The following is a 19,424-nucleotide window of genomic DNA, read 5'->3' on the forward strand; positions in this document are numbered from 1 at the left end:
CTTGTAGGCAGCTGAGTTTGCATCCAGTTTTAAGGAGAAAAACTCAGGTACCATTCATTATAATGAAAATCTCCAGAGTAATCTTTAGTTTCATGCAAAAAGAAAGGTCAAAACTATATTCATTTAACTTTATATCAATTTTCAGCAGTAGGAACCTTACCTGTTGACAATGAACTATTTAATTTTAACCACTAGAATAATTAAAGTCAACTACAGATTTTTAGTTTCAAGCAAAACTCAAAACTATTCACACAATATTAACTACTCCTAAAATTATAAATCATTCAAAGCAAATTTGAAATGAATAATCTAGTCACCAAATACATGGTTTCTGATAATTATCTCCTAATTTCATAAAAGTTAAAATACCTTTCAAGCCTTTGTTGTAATACTGTGAGGTAATCTTTCAGTCTCTTGATCTCTTCCCTCTTAATTCTCGTTATTTCTCTGTTTCTGTGCATGTATCTATCAGAAAAAGGCAATCATTAGCATTTCTGAATATCATGAAAGTAGATGCAATATGGCCAGATGCCAGTATGCCCGGCCTAGCACTTTGGGAGGCCAACGTGGGAGGATCACCTGAGGTCAGGAGTTCAAGACCAGCCTGGCCAACATGGTGAAATCTCGTCTCTACTAAAATACAAAAATTAGCTAGGCTTGATGGCAGGTGCCTGTACTCCCAGCTACTCGGGAGGCTGAGACAGGAGAATCACTTGAACCCAGGAGATGATGGTTGCAGTGAGCCCAGATCGCATCACTGCACTCCAGCCTGGGTGACAGAGCAAGACTCCGTCTCAACAAAAAAGAACAACAAAAAAAGGAAAGACAGAAAGACAGACAAACAGAAAAAAACAAAAGAAAGAAAGACAGGAAGACAGAAAGATAGATAAAGTATTAAGTATAGACATCACCACGAAGCATCAATTCATTCAAAATTGTATAAGATATAAGGTAGATAATACAAAATGGTATTTTTTTTAATTCTGAATTTTAAGACTACAAAATTAATCATCTTTAAATTTCCTTATAACATTATTCCCAACAACTATACTTTTCTAATACAAAGTGACATTTACCTTGACAAATGGCTTTAGGTATATTATACAAAAGTAAAAATTAATTCTAAGAAAATTAGAATTTTCCTCTATACAACATTTTATCACTTACTAAACTGTTTCAAACTAAGTCATGCAGTATATCAAACCATACCTGTCCAAATATAAAACTTGGGGAAATTCTAATTTGTTGTGAATTTTTTCTGGTCTTCCCAATGCCTGATTAAATTCAAATCTTGACAATTCAAATGTTAACACAGGTGGTAATTCAGTAAACCAATGCTGAAAGGAAATAAAACAATAACAAAAACTTTAATACCACCTTTGTTTTCTTCATTGCAATCTTAGGCATAGGATGTGGGCACTGACATTTTTATATGTATCACCACAATGCTGACCTGACAAGTAATTGGGTACACAATTTAATTAAAACTCAACCTCTTTCTAAAAGTTTTCCACACCTCTTGAAAAGTCCAAGAGTGGATATAATACATGATGAGGAAAAAAAGAAATCTCACAACTATCCTTCGAAAATAATTCTTTGCATTAGAATTTCTAGCTCAAAGAAAAAGACACTGGTTAAAACCATGACTTAGTAGCTCAAGTCTTCTGTCTTCTTCAATATGTTGTTGAATGGTACTTATACTTAACCACAGCATCAAAATCCTGTGACAAAGTAACTTGTAAGAGGGAGTACTCAAAAAAAAATTTATATCATAAATCATCACAACTCTGATACTAAAAATGAAAAAATGGTGTTTTCCTGTTTTAACTTTAGCTCCTCTGCTGGATTTTATACTAATTTATGAAAAAGACATATCACTAACAAAAAGTTAGTACTTAAAGAGTAACTTATTTAAAATCTTTTAAAATAACTAGCGTTTAAAGAATTGAATGTCTCATTGCTATGAGCCAAATTATGTGAGTATAGCTATAATTTCCTTCCCCTAACTGCAGCCCCTAATCCATATATGTTTTAGTAACTGTTCAATTAAGCATGAAATTCAACATTTTTAAAAGAAAATTATTTTCATATACAACCTTAAGTTATACATAAGCATATGTATTTAAAGAGAAAGAAAAGGTAACAAACTGGTAAATCAACATATAACAGAAGTATAAAATAAGTATTTCTGAAGTGCTTATTATAAACTGTGCAATATGCAAAACTGCTGCATATTCTATTGTGTGATAATTTCAAGTGTCACAAAATGCCACCACACATCTGTCAATAAGTTAAGAATATACTAAATATAAATTTGAACATCCAAAAAAAGCATGATTGGCACACACCTGGCAAAGTGAATTTGACAAGGATCTGGAAAGCTGCTACTTTTCTCTAAAGCAAATAAAAGCAAATGGTATTCAATACTATTTCTCTTTCAAAATGATAATAATTACTTGAATTGAGGTTTCCTGAGCTGGATGGTTATCTTTCACTGAAAGCTAAGGTTTAAGGAATTTGTTTTATATGGATAATACCTGAAAAGGATTAAATAAAGTTATGAAAAATATCAGAAACATCTCAAGTTTTAAAATTTGATGAGCAAAGTTTGCTTACTCATTTTGATCTCACATGTAACTGGCAAGAATTTTTGAGTTAGTTCTAATCCACAGATAAAATTATTACTAAGAATTAAAACATTACCCCAGACATATCACAAAGAACACTTTTGATTCTTTAGGATAATATTCTCTGTTCCATTTTATGATACTCAAACAAGAAAGTAGATTTCAAGAACTATCACTTTCATATTTTATTGCAATACTTTAAATATTTAAATGTCACCATTAAAATTAGTTACATATTTTAATTCATGGAAATCTACAATGGCCACAAGAAATGAAATGACCCAAATTGGGGTATACTTTTCTGTAGACCATGAAAAGTCCAGGAAATATAAATAGCTTCCATACCTTACAAAAGGATGCTCAAAAATGTTATGTAATATGTCTCTGTTATGAATGCATTTTCCTCTATCAGCGATGGCAGGTTTTTCCTACTACAAGAGTGGAAGGATTTCACTTTCTCATTCTAAAGCTGATGGGGACAAGATGAGATAACCAGACATTCTGTAAATTCATGTTTTAAAATATTAATGGTATGTCTAGCTCTGCAATATTTGGATTGTAGTATAGCAGTACATAATTTGAATTTTAAATAATACAAAACAGAAATTTTTCTTTCAAAAAAATACTATTTCCATTCAACAAAAAACTATATCTACTTCTCTATAACCTAACTAGTATGCCATGCTTGTAAGACAGAGGTCATTCTCCATATTTCTAAACATTCTTTTACTAGATAAACTACAGGAGGAACAGATTTCTGCAGTTAGTGAATAAAGAACTTACATAATCAGTATTGTCAGCATAAGTGCTTCTAAATTCATCACAATTCTAGAAATCTCACCGTTAACAAAAATAGTTCCTAAAGAGTATGTCATTTTTATGAGTTTAAATACCTGTTTTTTCCATTAAAGTGTATAAGATACCTTGCTTTTATGAGAGGATTACACAAATGTGGAGGGAAAAAAAAAAAAAAAACCAGAAAAAACATACCTATCATTTCAAATTCCCTACAGAAGACCAAACCAAGCCAGGATGTAAACTGTGCACAAGAAGCAAAAACTGTTTATTCCAGTTAAAAAATTAGCTCCAGTCATTTAATTGCCTTCACTCATTTGCCCTTTTATTTTAAAAGATAAGTTTTAAATATACATAACCTCTACAGATGTCTAATATGGTACATGTCGATCGACTGTTTCGCTAATTTTGTTTTTAAAACTTTGTAAAAGCTCCTTCTAGCACTTATTATAACTTGGTATAACTTTGTGAAGGGAAATTTGGCAGTACCAACACATTTAAATGAGTATGCCCTGTGACCCAAAGATCCTACTTCTAACTATACTTCATTCCTAAGTGCTCAAGGGTAAAGACATTCTTCAAAATAATTCTTTTTCTTAGTTACTGCCTTACAAGAGAATTAAATCAATTTAATTTTATAAATACAGACTATGTAACACTATGCAGATTTTAAAAACACTGACGTAAAGCTGTACACTAACTTAGAAGCATGCTCATGATATACTGCTGAGTGAAAAATGCAACTCTCGGGGCAGTATGGACAGATGCAAATACTTACATGTGCATAGTGGCAGTCTAAAAGAACATGCAACACACACTGGTAGTAGCGAATACTCACACTACAAGTGAAGTATTTACTATCTGAAATTTTTTTCCTCCAATAGGCAATCAAAAAATATCTCCATGTTTCCTGGAGAGTCTGACTCATCTACAAATTGCATACCATTTAAATGTTAAAATGTATCATTTAGAAAAAATTTAAGTAGTTATTTTGGATATAATCATGTTTAACTTACTCAGTTGTCTCTTAGTATATCATTCCCCCAAAATTTAAACTCTTATAGCCAACTGGATGTTTTAACTGGGAAGACTGGAGGTCTTCCTATATTAGTTGGCCAGAGCTATTTCAGCAAATGAGATGTTTTCTGGGTCAAAATAAAATTGACAATTTTTAGTAAATAATAGATTGAGGAAAAAGCTATTGTTATCAGGCATTATGCCAATTTTGAAATAGCCTATAATGTTACTTACTGGCTTTTAGAGATTCAAGAATAGTTTTTCTAAAGGATATAATAAGACTATAATTTAAATGTTATTTTTTAAAAACTGATATTATACTTTAGTCAGTGATAGTCTCTTAAACCAAGCTGAATTATTATTGAAACTATAGTCTCCAGCAAATCTAGAAAAATGGTAACAGGAATCACAGGTAATCAAATTTGCCACAGTAGTGGAGATTAGAAACTGCTAAATACACAGAACATCATAAATCATTATATTCCCTAGGCTAGAAGAAAAAACCTAGGCAGAACATTTATATTGCAACATAGGGGCATTCAGAGTATGAAACCAATATAAAAAGATGGAGGACAAATATAAGATATTTTAAATAAACCATAAAATTTTGATTATGTGTAGAATAAAAAATTTTTAAAAGCTGGGAATATGTGAGAAAGATTACTAATAAACCATAGTGTATTTCAGCTACTCTGACAATATAAAAAAAGTACCATCCCTGCCCCACTACTCCAGTCATCCTTTTATTTAACAGCAAATAGATCGGATTTTAAGAGTTTGCTTTCTTATTCCATTGTGGGATATTGCTAAAGTCCCAGTCTTAGAGATCTGTTTCCCAATCAATAAAATAAGCTGAATTTAAACATTCTTACTTAGAGGTTTATATCAGAATTAGTTGTGCAGCTCTTGTGCCCATATACCACATCCCTATGCTACACTCTGCTTTGGTAACTTTGAAGTGTGGCTATTCTCTACTGAGAATCACTGAAATAGATGATCTATGACATAGAGAGGAAGGCTATTTCAAATACGTCTCTTCCTCTTAAGAGGAAAAGCATATTTTTGTTTGTTTATGTATGTGTGGGGAAGAGGAAAAAATGAGTATGCGTCTGGAACAGGAAAGGGTTAACTGCATCTTTAAGAAAAAAAAATTAAAATTTAGATAAAAGCAATTTATTCCCAAAAACACAAGTACAAAGTCTCCTTTTAGCTAAACACAGAGACATCGTATCACTTAATATTTATTAAGCACCTATTCAGTATAAAGACCTCAGAAACTTGTTTGATAAGTACCAAGACATTTCATTCATTCATTCAATAAATATTATGTATGCAGCCACCATACTACCACTAGGGATATAGTAATGAATGACACAGATAAAGCCTCTACCCACATTCATGGAGCTTAACAGCTAGACAACTATCAGCAATTGCTTAACAATGACTGATTGGAGAAGCACATGATATGTCCTTTGCTTACTATTACAGTGCCAAAACTCCCTGACAGATGAATGCACGGATGAATGGCTACACAGATGCAGCTACAGAGATGGATAAAGAAACAGAGATGGGTGGAAAGAAAGAAACTAGTTGAGGTAGACATATAAGTTAACAATATTTTATAAAAATTATTTCTTCCTTGAGAAGGGAAGTCCTTCCATCTGACCTTATGCAATCACATAGCAATTTTACAAGAAAAGGAATCTGGGTGTCGTGGACAAATTCCAGTAACAGTTGATATAAGTAGCATATATCTGTTTTAAAATCCACTGTAATATCAGGATTTTTCTTCTTTAAATATATCCAAGAACTAGCATGCTGCTAATGGCTGGTACCTTGATTGAAAGGTCTAAAAAGACTGAAAAATGTCCTAGAAAGACTTTACCTGAAAATTCTGAGATAAATTATTTAAGTGAGAATTTAACATAGATTATAGGTCATATTGACTGGGCAGGTTTCTTGAATGTCTAAATTACCAATTAAATCCAAATATACTCTCTGAGTATTCTCTCTCAATTATTAGGTAGCTATATAATTAGAACCTTACATTGTGCTTTATGGCATTGTAAGAAAGACCTAGGGAAGAAAGTGGACAATGAAAACGTTAAACTCACCTCTTGGCCTGATTTTCCTGAATTCTCTGAATGTAAAGACTCAATTTCTCCTTCAATCATCGCAGCCTCTAGGCACTCATGCAGATCTTTGAACCCATTGACCTGAAGTGGGTACTGACCAAACATTTCAGTGTTTTCAAATTTTTTACCTATAAGAAGGGAGAAAAATAATAATCCTCAATATGGTCTTCTGGCTACTAAAATTAAGAGTACATAAGGATTCTCAGCTGAACCCGAAAATTGTAACACTGACTGATTTCATTCCTAAGAAGTGTTAGTGTAATTTTCCTGTTGGTTTATACACATGCACAAATGTACCTTTATACCCAGCCATAGATATTACACATCCACATATATTTAATTAAATGCACACATGTGTATGTATATTTTTTCTCACAAGAAGCATTTTCTAAGGACAAGATACCATACTGAACACTGGGAATATATACAGCAGTGAACAACAGAGATATGGTCCCTGAGCTGAGAAAATTCTCAGCCTCATTTGAAAAACATTATACCCATTAACTTCAAGTATATTTATAAACAAATAATTATTATTACAACTGTTATAAAAAGAAAGTTGTGATGAGACACAGTGCTGTGAGAGGTATAAAAATGGGAACTTAGTCTTGGGGGTGGTGGGGAGAGCAGGGAAGACTTTCATGGCAAAGGACATTTAAGCTCAGACTTGAATAATGAGTGGGAGTTAGCCATGCCAGAGTGCTGGGGGATTATATAGCGTATTCTTGGCCATGGAACAGCATGATGAAGACTTTAAGGCAGTAAGGAAGTTGATATGTTTAGGAACTAACAGAAGATTAGTGTAGCTTGGGGAATCAAGGGAGAGATCACAATGAAGTCAGACAGGGAGTTAAAATCTACAAGGTCTTGTGTTCCTATTAAGAATTTTTTTTCCACACCACATTCTGCATATAATGCAGTCACTGATATGGTTTGGCTGTGTCCCCACTCAAATCTCATCTTAAATTGTAGCTCCCATAATTCTCCTGTATTGTGGGAGGGATTCAGCAGGAGATAACTGAATCATGGGGGCAGTTTCCCCCATACAGTTCTCGTGGTGGTGAATAAACCTCATGAGAGCTGATGGTTTTATAAGGGGTTTCCCCTTTGGCTTGGCTCTTGTTCTCTTCTCTTGTCTGCCACCAAGTGAGACATGCTCTTCACCTTCTGCCATGATTGTTAGGCCTCCCCAGCCATGTGAAACTGTGAGTCCATTAAACCTCTTTCTTTGGTAAATTGCCCAGTCTCAGGTATGTCTTTATCAGCAGCATGAAAACTGAAACACCTTTAAAGTCCCTGTGTGAACTAGGTGGTCACCTGTTAAAAGACTATTGCAGAATCCATCCAGAAATAAAGGTAGCATGGATTAAGATTGTTAAAAGAGATAATATATACATTTATACATATATACAAGGAGGAGCACCAACAGGACATGACTGAGGGGTTTGTAAGAAGGATAAGAGACAGATAAGAAGGAAAATATCAAGAATGACAGAATTCTGGCATGAACAACTAGATGATGATGATGATTACTATTTATTTTATTTTTTGAACAACTAGATGATGATGATGATGATTACTGTTATTTATTTTATTTTTTGAGACAGAGCCTCGCTCTGTCACCCAGTCTGGAGCTCAGTGGTATGATCCCTGCTCACTGCAAACTCTGCCTCCCGAGTTCCAGCAATTCTCCTGCCTCAGCGTCTCTAGTAGCTGGGATTACAGGCGCCCACCACCACAGCTGACTAATTTTTGCATTTTCAGTAGAGACGGGTTTCACCATGTTGGCCAGGCTGGTCTCAAACTCCTGACCTCAAGTGATCTATCTGCTTCAGCCTCCCAAAGTGCTGGGATTACAGGCATGAACCATCATGCCTGGCAGATTATGGACTGAAAATTGCACCACTTAAGTAAGAGCAGAGGATTTTTTTTCTTTAGTTTTGAGGTAGCAGTGGAAATCACTGGTTCATTATGACCCACGAGATTTCAATTTGAGAAGAGAGTTGAATATGAGTCTATAACTAAGATTAATATTCTGGAATAAAGATAGAATTGCTGGCTTATTGACAGCAGGAAATTAAGGCAGTGAATGAGATGCCTAGGGGATGAGACAGGAAGAAAAAATGGGCCTAAACAAAGTCCTAAGGTTCTGCTACCTTTATATGCAAAAAGAGACTATAAATACAACTTTTCTTAGAAGTACCCACAGAGGCAGGAAATTGTATTTTTAGTAGAGACGGGGTTTCACCATGTTAGCCAGGATGGTCTCGATCTGCTGACCTCGTAATCAGCCCGCCTCGGCCTCCCAAAGTGCTGAGATTACATGCGTGAGCCACCACGCCCAGCCGACAAATTAAGTATTTTAATAACAATCAATTTTAGGAATCAATATAATACAGGTAGAAATGCTCCTGCAGGGTATTATAAACAGTGCCTAGTCACGACCTGATCAGACATACTAGCTGTATCAGATACAGTGTTCTACTTCAAATCAAATCAGAATGATTAAGATGAATGACCCAACGTAAATGTACTATGTAAAATATTCTACTTCTATATATAAACATATATATTAACTCATATATATGTGTGTATATATAACAACTTATATATAAGCTGTTACCATTTGAAACAAACAGAAATGTATGAACACTTCACTAAGACTTTTTAAAGGGTCAACATCTGAGTTCGTATCTGCCTTTTTCTGAATCCCAAACCACCTATGTTCAAACAAAACTTCAGGGAATCCACTACTTAAGGTCATGAAGAAAAAACATTTTTTCAAATTTTACACTTTAGCTGATCTGGAAACAGGTAACTTTCAAAAGTTGATGCATTGGGTGATTTGAGAAAAACAATTTTTCAAGTTTATGCTTTGGGACTAATATTATTACATGAAGTTACATTTAAAGAGAGTCTCCTGCCTTGTTAGGAAAACCAAACAGAAACTAGTTAGGCCACATTTTATGAAACAGGTATTTAGCTTAAATGGAGTAGTATCACTCTTAACTGATTTTTCAAAAGATAGAGTATAATTTTTTCCTGAAAATTAATATCTACATTTAAAATCACTCAAAAAGTGAGAACTCTATACCACCCTGACTATGCTAAGTTGCTAAATTCAGCTTTCAACGTGAAAAAGAAAGTGAGCATCATAGCAAGCCCAGTATTTAACTCCAATATTATCTTCAAAGGATCTCCCAACTGTCCCATTAATCCCTGATTCCAACGTAACAGGATCACAGAAGCCCTCTCACTGGAAAAAACATGAGGATAAAATAAAGTATCAATTAGTATGTGATAATGCACTTTACACATTCCTTTTCATTCATTCAATTCTGTGCCATATGCGAATAACAGTAGCAATCCAACAAAAATTACTAGACAGAATATATCAAAGTCCACTAAAATAATAGTAACTATTGAGACAAATGAACGAATGAATAATAATCTCTCTTCACTTGTAATAAAAAGTAAATGTGTAACTATACCTTCAAGTACTCCCACGGCTAGGAATCTTCCATAGAACAACTCTACCATGGGGTTCTTTGGCTTCTCTTCATCCCTAAAGAGTGTTAAAAAATATAAATGTGATTACAATTTTTGGACCTATAGAGAAAATATTAAAAGAACCATAGCATATGACAAGACAAAAACATGTCTGTGGCTATCATGCACTTATATTGAGCTCTGTTATTTACAGCGTCACCTTGTGCAAGGTACTTAAATTTATTCTCCCGTTTCTTCACCTGTCAACTGAGGATAATGATGATAGTTGCACTCACAGGATTCTCATAAGAGTTAAAATGAGCACTACATGTATGAACTTGGAAGAGAAATTGACACGGTCTGTGCACAAAGTGCCTGCTCTTTCTGCCATCATTATACATTTCAATCTCTTACTCTGTGTAGCGCATGTTAATTTGGACATGGGAAGGAAGAAAAGCCACTTTTAATCAGAATAGATTTCTACAACATGTTGCTAAGTTATTTCCTGTATTTACATGGAAGAGTCCAAATAATCCAAAAACAACAACCTCACCAGGGAGGGAACAAGGTACCAGTTTTTGACCCAGAGTAGCTTCACCTTTTGTGAAGTTTCACACTGCTGGTAGAATTAGTCGTTTACATAGTTTCCAAGTCATTTAATATAAAAATTCATTTTTTTCTTTTCTGTTTGAAGCAAACAAATTGATAATTTTAAACTGTCTTTTTATGGTTTGTGTGATCTAAAAAGACAAAAGTTCATCTTGGCCTTACCATATAGAAATGCATTGTATCTACAGTTGTATACAGATTTTTCTGTATTAATTTGTGTTTATATTAATTGATTTGTTAAGTATTGTTTAAAAAGGGAGGGGATACCATCTCTCTTGATAAATAGGTCATCATTTTATCCTTAGAATAATGTTGATAAGTACTTCTCTTAATTCTTACAAGAACCCCAGTAGGTAGTGTAGTAGTCTTTAGTGCTACTGAAAAAAAATTCTGGCCCTTCATGTTCAGGTACATGGTAAGATACACTGTCCTACTCACTTCTTAAAACTGTGATAAAATGTACATAGCCCTTTAACTGCACAGTTCGGTAGTGTTAGGTAGATTCACACTGTTGTGCAACCAATCTCAGAATTCTTTTCCTCTTGCAAAACTGAAACTCTATATGCATTAAACAACTCCCCATTTCCCCCTCCCCCCAGCCTCTGGCAACCACCATTCCACTTTCTGTTGCTACGTGTTTGATACCTCTCGATACCTCACATAAGTGATTTATAGTATTTGTCCTTTTGTGACTGGCTTATTTCACTGGGCATAGTATCTTCAAGGGGTCATGTTACAGCATGTGTCTGAACTTCTGTGCTTTTCAGGATGAACAATATTCCACTGTACATATATATAGAACATTTTGTTTATCCATTCACCTATCAATGGATATTTGGTATACTTCCACCTTTTGGCTATTGTGAATAATGTTGCTATGAACACAGGTGTACAAATATCTCTTTGAAACCCTGCTTTCAATTCTTTTGGATAGACACCAAGAAGTAGAATTGCTGGAACATATGGTGATTATATTTTTAAACTTTTAAGAAACCCCCATACTGTTTTCCACAGTGGCTGTACCATTTTATATCCTCATCAATACAGCACAAGGGTTTCAATTTCTCCACATCCTTGCCAACCCTTGTTATGTTCTTGGGGTAGTGGGGGTTGGGGGGTTGTTTTTTTCATAGCCACCATCCTCATTAGTGTGAGAAATTCCCACTCATTTTGAAGTTAGGCCACATAGCTCTGTCCAACAAAATGTGAGCAGAAGTGATGTGTGTCACTTCTGGGCAGAAACTTGGAGACACAGTATAATTTTCACTGCCAGCAAGATCCCAGACACCTAGGTGACCTTGGGGCCCTGAGTGAACAGATGAACAGAGCCACTTGTTCACATGCACTGCTACTTCATATCCCTGTCTTCATGCTTCTACATAAAAGGATTTTGTCACAATTCACATTCCTGACATCTTTCTCCACGGCAAATTCATTCCTCCTCATGAAAAGTGATTACTGAATCTAAGAAAAGGAACTGGGCATGTAAGACTAGCTCTTTCAGGGACCACTTTTTAGATTTTTTTGGTTAGATCATTATTTGTGCCTGCAAATTCCAAACAGCTTGTCAATAATACAGAAAATATTGGGATTCCCATAAGTCTGTCTTGATTTCTTATTTCTCCGTTGACATTAAATACATGCTATCTAATGAATTCCTAAAACCCCACTGCTAAACTTCATGGTAACTTACGTCTCCTCTTCAGCTTTCATTTGGAAGGCATCTTCTAACCAATCTAATAATTTGTGTGTAAACTCACTCACATCTTGCTGTGAAAAGAAAAAAAGCCTGTTGATATTTGAGCCTACTAAAAAAAAATACTAGATGTTATAACATCAAACCTAGAGCCAGTTACTGAAATATATAATCACTAACTTCTTGCAAAGATAACAAGTGAAATGTTTCACACAAAATGCAAGAAACTTTTATCATTTAACCAGGATATATTTGAAAAACCAAGCATTATATTGATATTCAATGATTGGGTTCACTCTAAAATACACACACACACACACACACACACCCCCAAAAACCAAACTTACAAATGAGATTTTTAAAAAATAATCATTACTCACCACCTGAAGAGCTCTGTAATGAATCTTTATAAAGTGAAGAAATCATCTTACCAAACAGTTCTTTATTTTATAAAGAATTATTACTGGCTTCTCTCTTACAAGGAAGACTAGTCTCTTTCCACAATTCATTTTCTTAATTCAACTTACACACACAACTTTTCAAGCCATATCTACCTTTACTATCATTCAGAACCAGGTCATTTATCACCTTTCACCATTCCTTTGATCTTTGCTCTTCCAACATAGAAAAACAGGAATAGGTTGTAGCAGTTGTGTTATCAACTACCATAATTCTTTCAATAACGTGAGTTGGAACACAGAAAATAATAAATAGAACACAAGGGAAAAAGCAATAAATCAACTCTACTAAGGCTGCTTAAAGACAGATGAATCAGTAGTAAGCAATTTGCCCTTATCAAAATAGCCCCAAATATAAAACAAACTTACTATCATACATTTTTTCAGCCAGAAGTTTCTTAAAGAGCATGTAGGCCAACTTATTAACCTTAAAAAAAAGTTGAAACTAAAGTCTGGAAAGCTTAAGTAAATTGCTCCAAAGCTGCAGAGTTAAATAGGACTAAACGCAACACAAAAATCTAGCTGTAAACATTCATAATACCTACGGTGGGTTGAATAGTAGCCCGCAAAGATGTATGTCCACCTAGACCCTCAAAAGGTGACACTATTTGGAATAATGATCTTTGTCAATATAATTAAGGTAAGGATCTTGAGATGAGATCAGCCTGGATTAGGGCTGGGGCTAAATCCAATGGTGAGTGTTCTTATAAGAAACAGAAAACCAGAAGACAGACAGACACATGAGGGAAAGCCATATGAAGAGGGAGACAGGGATTGGAGCTATGCTGCCTCAAGCCAAGGAACACCAACAGCCACCAGAATACGGTGGAAGCAAAGAAGGATTCTCCCCTAGAGCCACTGGAGGAAGTGGGGCCCTGCCAACACCTTTATTCTAGACCTCTGCCCTCTAGAACTGTTGGAGAATAATCTTTTGTTTTTAACCACTCCGTCTGTTGCAATTTGTTACGACTGTCCTCAGGAACTACTGTAACATCTTAAAACAACTTTTCATACTTTTGTATAACTTTAATTCACTTAAAGGTTATATCTAACAAAAAATAAGGTTTCCTAGCTATCACAATATTTTTCAGAAGTTAATCCCTATCTTCCTTAGAAATCAATCTAAAATTGACAATTATAAAATAAAAATTCTACCTGCATCCATCAAGAGAAAAAAAAAATAATGAAATCTTCACTGATTTTTAGTTTTAAGCTGAAACAATTAAAGGTATGATTAAAACTGACAGTATCAATTGGGGCCAGGTGTGGGAGGCCAAAGAGGGAGGACAGCTTGAGCCCAGGAGTTCAAGACCAGGCCTGGCAACATAGGGAGATCCTGTCTCTATAAAAATAAAATACAATTATTTGCCAGGCGCGGTGGCATGTGCCTGTGGTCTCAGCTACTTAGGAGACTGAGGCATGGGGAAGGCTTGAGCCCAGGAGGCTGATGCTGCAGTAAGCCATTTGTCATACCACTTTATGACACTGTAAGCCATTTGTCATACCACTGTATAGCACTGTATGACACTATACCAGCCTGGGTGACAAAACAAAACCGTGTCTCCAAAAACACAAAAATGGAAAAGAAAAAGAAAAAAACTAACAGTACCACATATCAAAGCATATCCCAAAAGACACTTGTGCACTTCAAGAGATGATATATTTGAAATATTTAGGAAGAAGATACAATGAAAATATAAATTCACTTAAAAAAAAATCATGATGCTTACATTTACAGATTCACTAAATTACTAGTGTAGCCTTCAAATTCAAGTGTTTAGGGAACAGAAGAGAATCAAACTTATCAACCTTAATTGATATACATCCACCTTAAAAGTCCTCTAAAGAAAAAGAATCACTAATTTCAAAAGTTAGTCTACAGTGCTAGTCTGAAGCAAAAGCATTTATATTGTGGCCTTAACAGCCAGTTGTATCCATTTCAACTGTAACTGAAAAGCCCACCTATGTACATATATGGCTCCAAATGAAGTCTATGCTGCCTCATCTTTAAAAGTGAAAAGATACCCCAAAATCAGCATGAATCTCTAGGAAAGAAAGAAGAAAGAAAGAAAGAGAGAGAGAGAGAAAAAGAGAGAAAGAAAGAGAGAAAGAAGGAAGGAAAGAAGGAAAGGAAGGAAGAAAGGAAGGAAGGAAGGAAGGAAGGAAGGAAGGAAGGACGGACGGACGGAAGGAAGGAAGGAAGGAAGGAAGGAAGGAAGGAAGGAAGGAAGGAAGGAAGGAAGGAAGGACAGACAAGGAAAAAGCCATCCAGAAAGCAAGGTAAGTCAGAGAACAGAAGTAATTTTTTTGAAAATGTAATTGTATATTCAGAGTCACTGGAAAAGATAGTATGCATACTAAAAAAGAAAAAAAAAAAAAGTAAAACGCATTTAGAACCAGAAGGAATGCCAAATGCCCTAAAATGGTGGTTTGGGATCAACTGTAAAATTATTTTTCTTTCTTTTGATTTGTGTTAGTGTTATCATGACAGAGCAAGTAAGAAACAAAGCTGAGTCGATACTAAGCCTAAAAGGCACAGGAGCATTGTTAGAATGTTTTAAAAAATGAAACAACACATAAAAGAAACTCTGAGTGAGTGCCCTTTTTGTTCATTCACATTTGCCATAAAAGGTAAATTTAAAACAGAAAGAAAAAGCCCAAGGAAAATGGTGACAGAGTCTCCGACCCTCCTCTTCCAAACGCCCTCTCCTTACATCCAAAAAACAGAGACACATCCAAGTATGTACTTTGAAAATCAATACTGAAAGCTTAGTGGCTTTTTGAAGCTTCTGCCATTACATGCTTGCTGCCATCTTTTTGAACACTTACTATTATTTGCCACTGTATTTGTTCCTCTGTTTTCCTTCTTTAATTTCTCTGATTTTTCCAATTATATGTGAAAATACTGGTTTGTTTATAGATATTTTGTAAGAAAATTACCAATATGCTTTTAAGGTAATGGATAAAAATCTACAATACACTATATAAACAATAAAAGACAAAAGCAACAATAACAAAGATAATGTATTTCAAAAACCATTTCTGGGTAATTACGGAAAAGTACTCCCTGCCAGCAAACACAGGAATATCAAAAGCATGTGTACTATAATGATCCTCTGTTATCACACATTTGTGAAGATGTTTAATTATGTACTTGTAAATAATCTTAATTTTATCCATCGTTCTCATTTCAATCATAATGTCAATTAAAACTTTATTTTAACACCTTCAAGATTACTTTTCTTTAAAAGTAAGTCTCCCAAATGTTTTAAATGGTTCCAGGTTATTTTTAATAAAGCAGTATCATGCATCTTAAAAAGTCTCATATTCTTGGGAAAGCTGCTTAATATTATTCGGATTAAATAAAATACAAATGGTTAATAAACAAGTAAGTGCAACAAAACTACCTGCTGTGAGTCATTTGATTTGAAAGCATCCTTAAGAATTTCAACTGCTCTTGATGGATCAACATACTTCCTTTTGGTACCAACAAGAAGTGCAAATAGATACCTCAGCTCACGCATAAAAGGCAAATTCCGATGTTCCTATTGAAGGAAAAAAAAACCTTAATTGAAGATTAAGAAAATTTTTACTAGTAAATAGATATTCATTTTAACAGTAACCAAAAATTAAACTAGCCAATATAGATTTGGGATGAATTAGCACTCTTTCATAATTGAAGAAAGTAGAGTGTTGGTGCCATCTAAGAGACTCAAAGAAGTCCAGCACAAAAAAGGCAGAAGACCTAGGATAGGCTCACAATTTCAGATGAATGCCACATATTCACAGCAAATCATGTCATTACTCAGCCCAGAATATCTTCCTCATTCAAGACTGCTTATTATAATACTTCCCATTCAGCAAGGCCCAGCTGCTGCTGCTGAGAGCAATAATAACAGGCAACGTCCAATGAGTGCTCACTGCATGCCAGGCACTGTTCTAAGTGCTTTATCTCAATAAACCCATTTAAGCAAAAATCTCTACTCCTCCATGAAGTCTTTCCAGACTCCTCCAAGTCAACGATACCTTCAAATTCCACATCTACTGAAATGAATGCCTTTCACTGAGCAATGAACCACTGACTGTCACTGTGGTGTGACAATCTTAATTATCAGACTAATATTAGAACCTCATCCAATTGTTAACATTAGAAATTTAATAATTATTTATTTATTTATTTATTTAATAAAAAGCACTTATAAATTATTTTATACTCATTTATTTTATATCTGTTTTAAGTTACCCAACATTATATTTAATATAATTCAATCACAATACTTAAATTTAATTATATTAATTTAATAATTAGACCAGATCCTAATAGGAGACTAATATATCACCCTCCTAATAGTCCTCTGAAATCTTACTTTTGTTTCTCAATAAGACTATAAGATTCTCGAAGACAAGAATTTCTATATCTCTTCCACAAGTTTTTACTACACAAAGCAAGCATTCAACTCTTAATGGTTCATTAAAGCAAAATCTCCAGAAAAAATTAAAACAACTCACATTACCAATCACTAACAATTTAATTTAAAACAAGAAGGAAACTTTAAAAAATAATGTAATTCACAAAACTTAGTGAAATGTTTCATGGCAACAAACCAGGCAAGCCATTCTTATAATATTTAGTTCTTGTAATAACAATTCTAATGGATAAAATTTAGATATTAAATATGAAAATTTTCTTCCAAATTTACATAGTTGGCATTCTTAACATTGTAAAATTCTAGGGGTCTGGGATGGGGGTGTATCTTTACATAGTTGCTGCCCAGAATAATATAATCGACATAGAAAGAACTGCTTCTAGAATATATTCCAAAAAAGAGTCCTAAGAAATAAGTAAGAGGGAATAAAACTGGTTCCAAATATACCCTACAGAAACAGGTTTTGAAAGTATAAAAACTATGAGCTTTAATCCATAAAGTTACTTCCATGAGTACCCATAATTTCCTGAGATCAGTTTCTTTATCACTGTACCTAAGTCAATGCAGTTTTGTGAGACATTCCCAGTAACAAAGTTGGAAGTAATAATTTTTTGGAAATTAGGGGAATTCTGCTGAGAAGCATATTTGAAAACTAAATTGCTTCCTAGTTTCTACAAGATTTTACCATAAATGAGATTTTAGCTTTGGTCAAATCATTTTTCTTCATCTACAGAGATGATAATACGGTTTTTCTTCTTTAGTCTGTTGATACGGTGAATTACAGTGATTTATTTTTGAAGGCTAAACCAATTTTGTATTCCTGGATAAGCCCCACTTCTCTATGAGGTATTATCCTTTATATATAATTGCAGGATTTAATTTCTCAAAAATGTGCTACAATTCTTTGCTTCCAAATTCATGAGAAATAATGGCGTGTGGTTTTCTTTTCTTGAAATGTATTTTCCTACTCTTCATTTCAGGGTAATGCTTAGCTCACAAAACAAGTTGGGAAGTTTTACTTCTTAAGTATCTGTACAAATGTATAGGGAATTCTTATCATTTGTTCTTTAAATGCTTAATATAATTTACAAGTAAAACATTCAGCTGTTGAATTTTTTGGTGGATGGGTTCCAGTTCCTTTAATATAATGTAGGGCTACCACAGGTTATCTATTTCTTCATCAGTGAGCTTTGATAGCTTGTGACTTTCAAGTCACTTGTCTGTTGTTTACAATATTCCACTATTCTCCTTTTACTGTCTATAGAATGTGTAGTGACGTTTCCCTTTTTCACTCCTTATATTTGTAACAGATGTCTTCCCTCTACTTTCTTGCTTAGTTTACCTAGAAGTTCATCAATTTCACCAAACTTCTCCAGACGCAGCTTTTGGTTCCATAACTTTCTGTATTGTTTTTCTGATATTTGGTTCATGGATTTCTGCTATTATCTTTATTATTTCCTTACTTCTGCTTTGAGATTAATGGGCCCTTTACTCTCTAATGTCTTGATATGCAGGCTGCTATCATTACTTGCAAACCATTCTTCTTTCCTAATGTCTGGTAAGATGTCTCTTGCTGCAGGAAGTCAGGGACCCCAAACGGAGGGGCCAGCTGAAGCCGCGGCAGAGGAGCACAAATTGTGAAGATTTCATGGGCATTAGTTCCCCAAATTAATACTTTTATCATTTCTTACGCCTGTCTTTACTGCGGTCTCTGAACATAAACTGTGAAGATTTCGTGGACGCTTATCACTTCCCCAATCAATACCCTTGTGATTTCCTATGCTGTCTTTAATCTCTTAATCCCGTCATCTTCGTAAGCTGACGAGGATGTATGCCTCAGGACCCTGTGATGATCGTGTTAACTGCACAAATCGTTTGTAGAGCATGTGTGCTCGAACAATATGAAACCTGGGCACCTTGAAAGAAGAACAGGGTAAGAGCAATCTTCAGGGAACAAGGGAGATAAGACTTTGGAGTCTGACTGCCGGTGAGCCAGACAGAACAGAGCCATATTTCTCTCCGGTCAAAGGCAAATAGGAGAAATATCGCTGAATTCTTTTTCTCAGCAAGGAACATCCCTGAGAAAGAGAATGCGCCCCATGAGGGTAGGCCTATGAATGGCCCCCATCAGGGCGGCGTCTTTTACAGTTGAAGCTGAAGGGATGAAATAA

General features: G+C 34.6%; 1 protein-coding gene across 15 annotated transcripts in view; it reads right to left on the reverse strand.

The window, feature by feature from the left end:
• The window catches only part of USP25 (ubiquitin specific peptidase 25), a 142,860-nt gene that overhangs the window by 50,651 nt on the left and 72,785 nt on the right, over positions 1-19,424 (reverse strand). For 11 of the 15 annotated variants that reach the window (XR_012432086.1, XM_045389182.3, XM_045389181.3 and 8 more), the window contains 6 exons: positions 16,234-16,371; positions 12,366-12,442; positions 10,066-10,139; positions 6,554-6,702; positions 1,210-1,337; positions 370-465 (listed from right to left, as the gene is read on the reverse strand). Coding sequence is in view for 14 of the 15 variants with exons in the window: in XM_045389182.3 (XP_045245117.2) it covers positions 370-465; positions 1,210-1,337; positions 6,554-6,702; positions 10,066-10,139; positions 12,366-12,442; positions 16,234-16,371 (662 nt within the window). In the remaining variant the exon portion in view is untranslated. Of the gene's footprint in view, positions 1-369; positions 466-1,209; positions 1,338-2,972; positions 3,102-6,553; positions 6,703-10,065; positions 10,140-12,365; positions 12,443-16,233; positions 16,372-19,424 lie in introns of those variants that run through there. The other 4 variants (XM_074034198.1, XM_074034197.1, XM_074034202.1 and 1 more) reach the window with 2 other exon arrangements.

This window comes from Macaca fascicularis, chromosome 3 (genome assembly GCF_037993035.2).
Source record: "Macaca fascicularis isolate 582-1 chromosome 3, T2T-MFA8v1.1".
NCBI classification, from domain to species: Eukaryota; Metazoa; Chordata; class Mammalia; order Primates; family Cercopithecidae; genus Macaca; species Macaca fascicularis.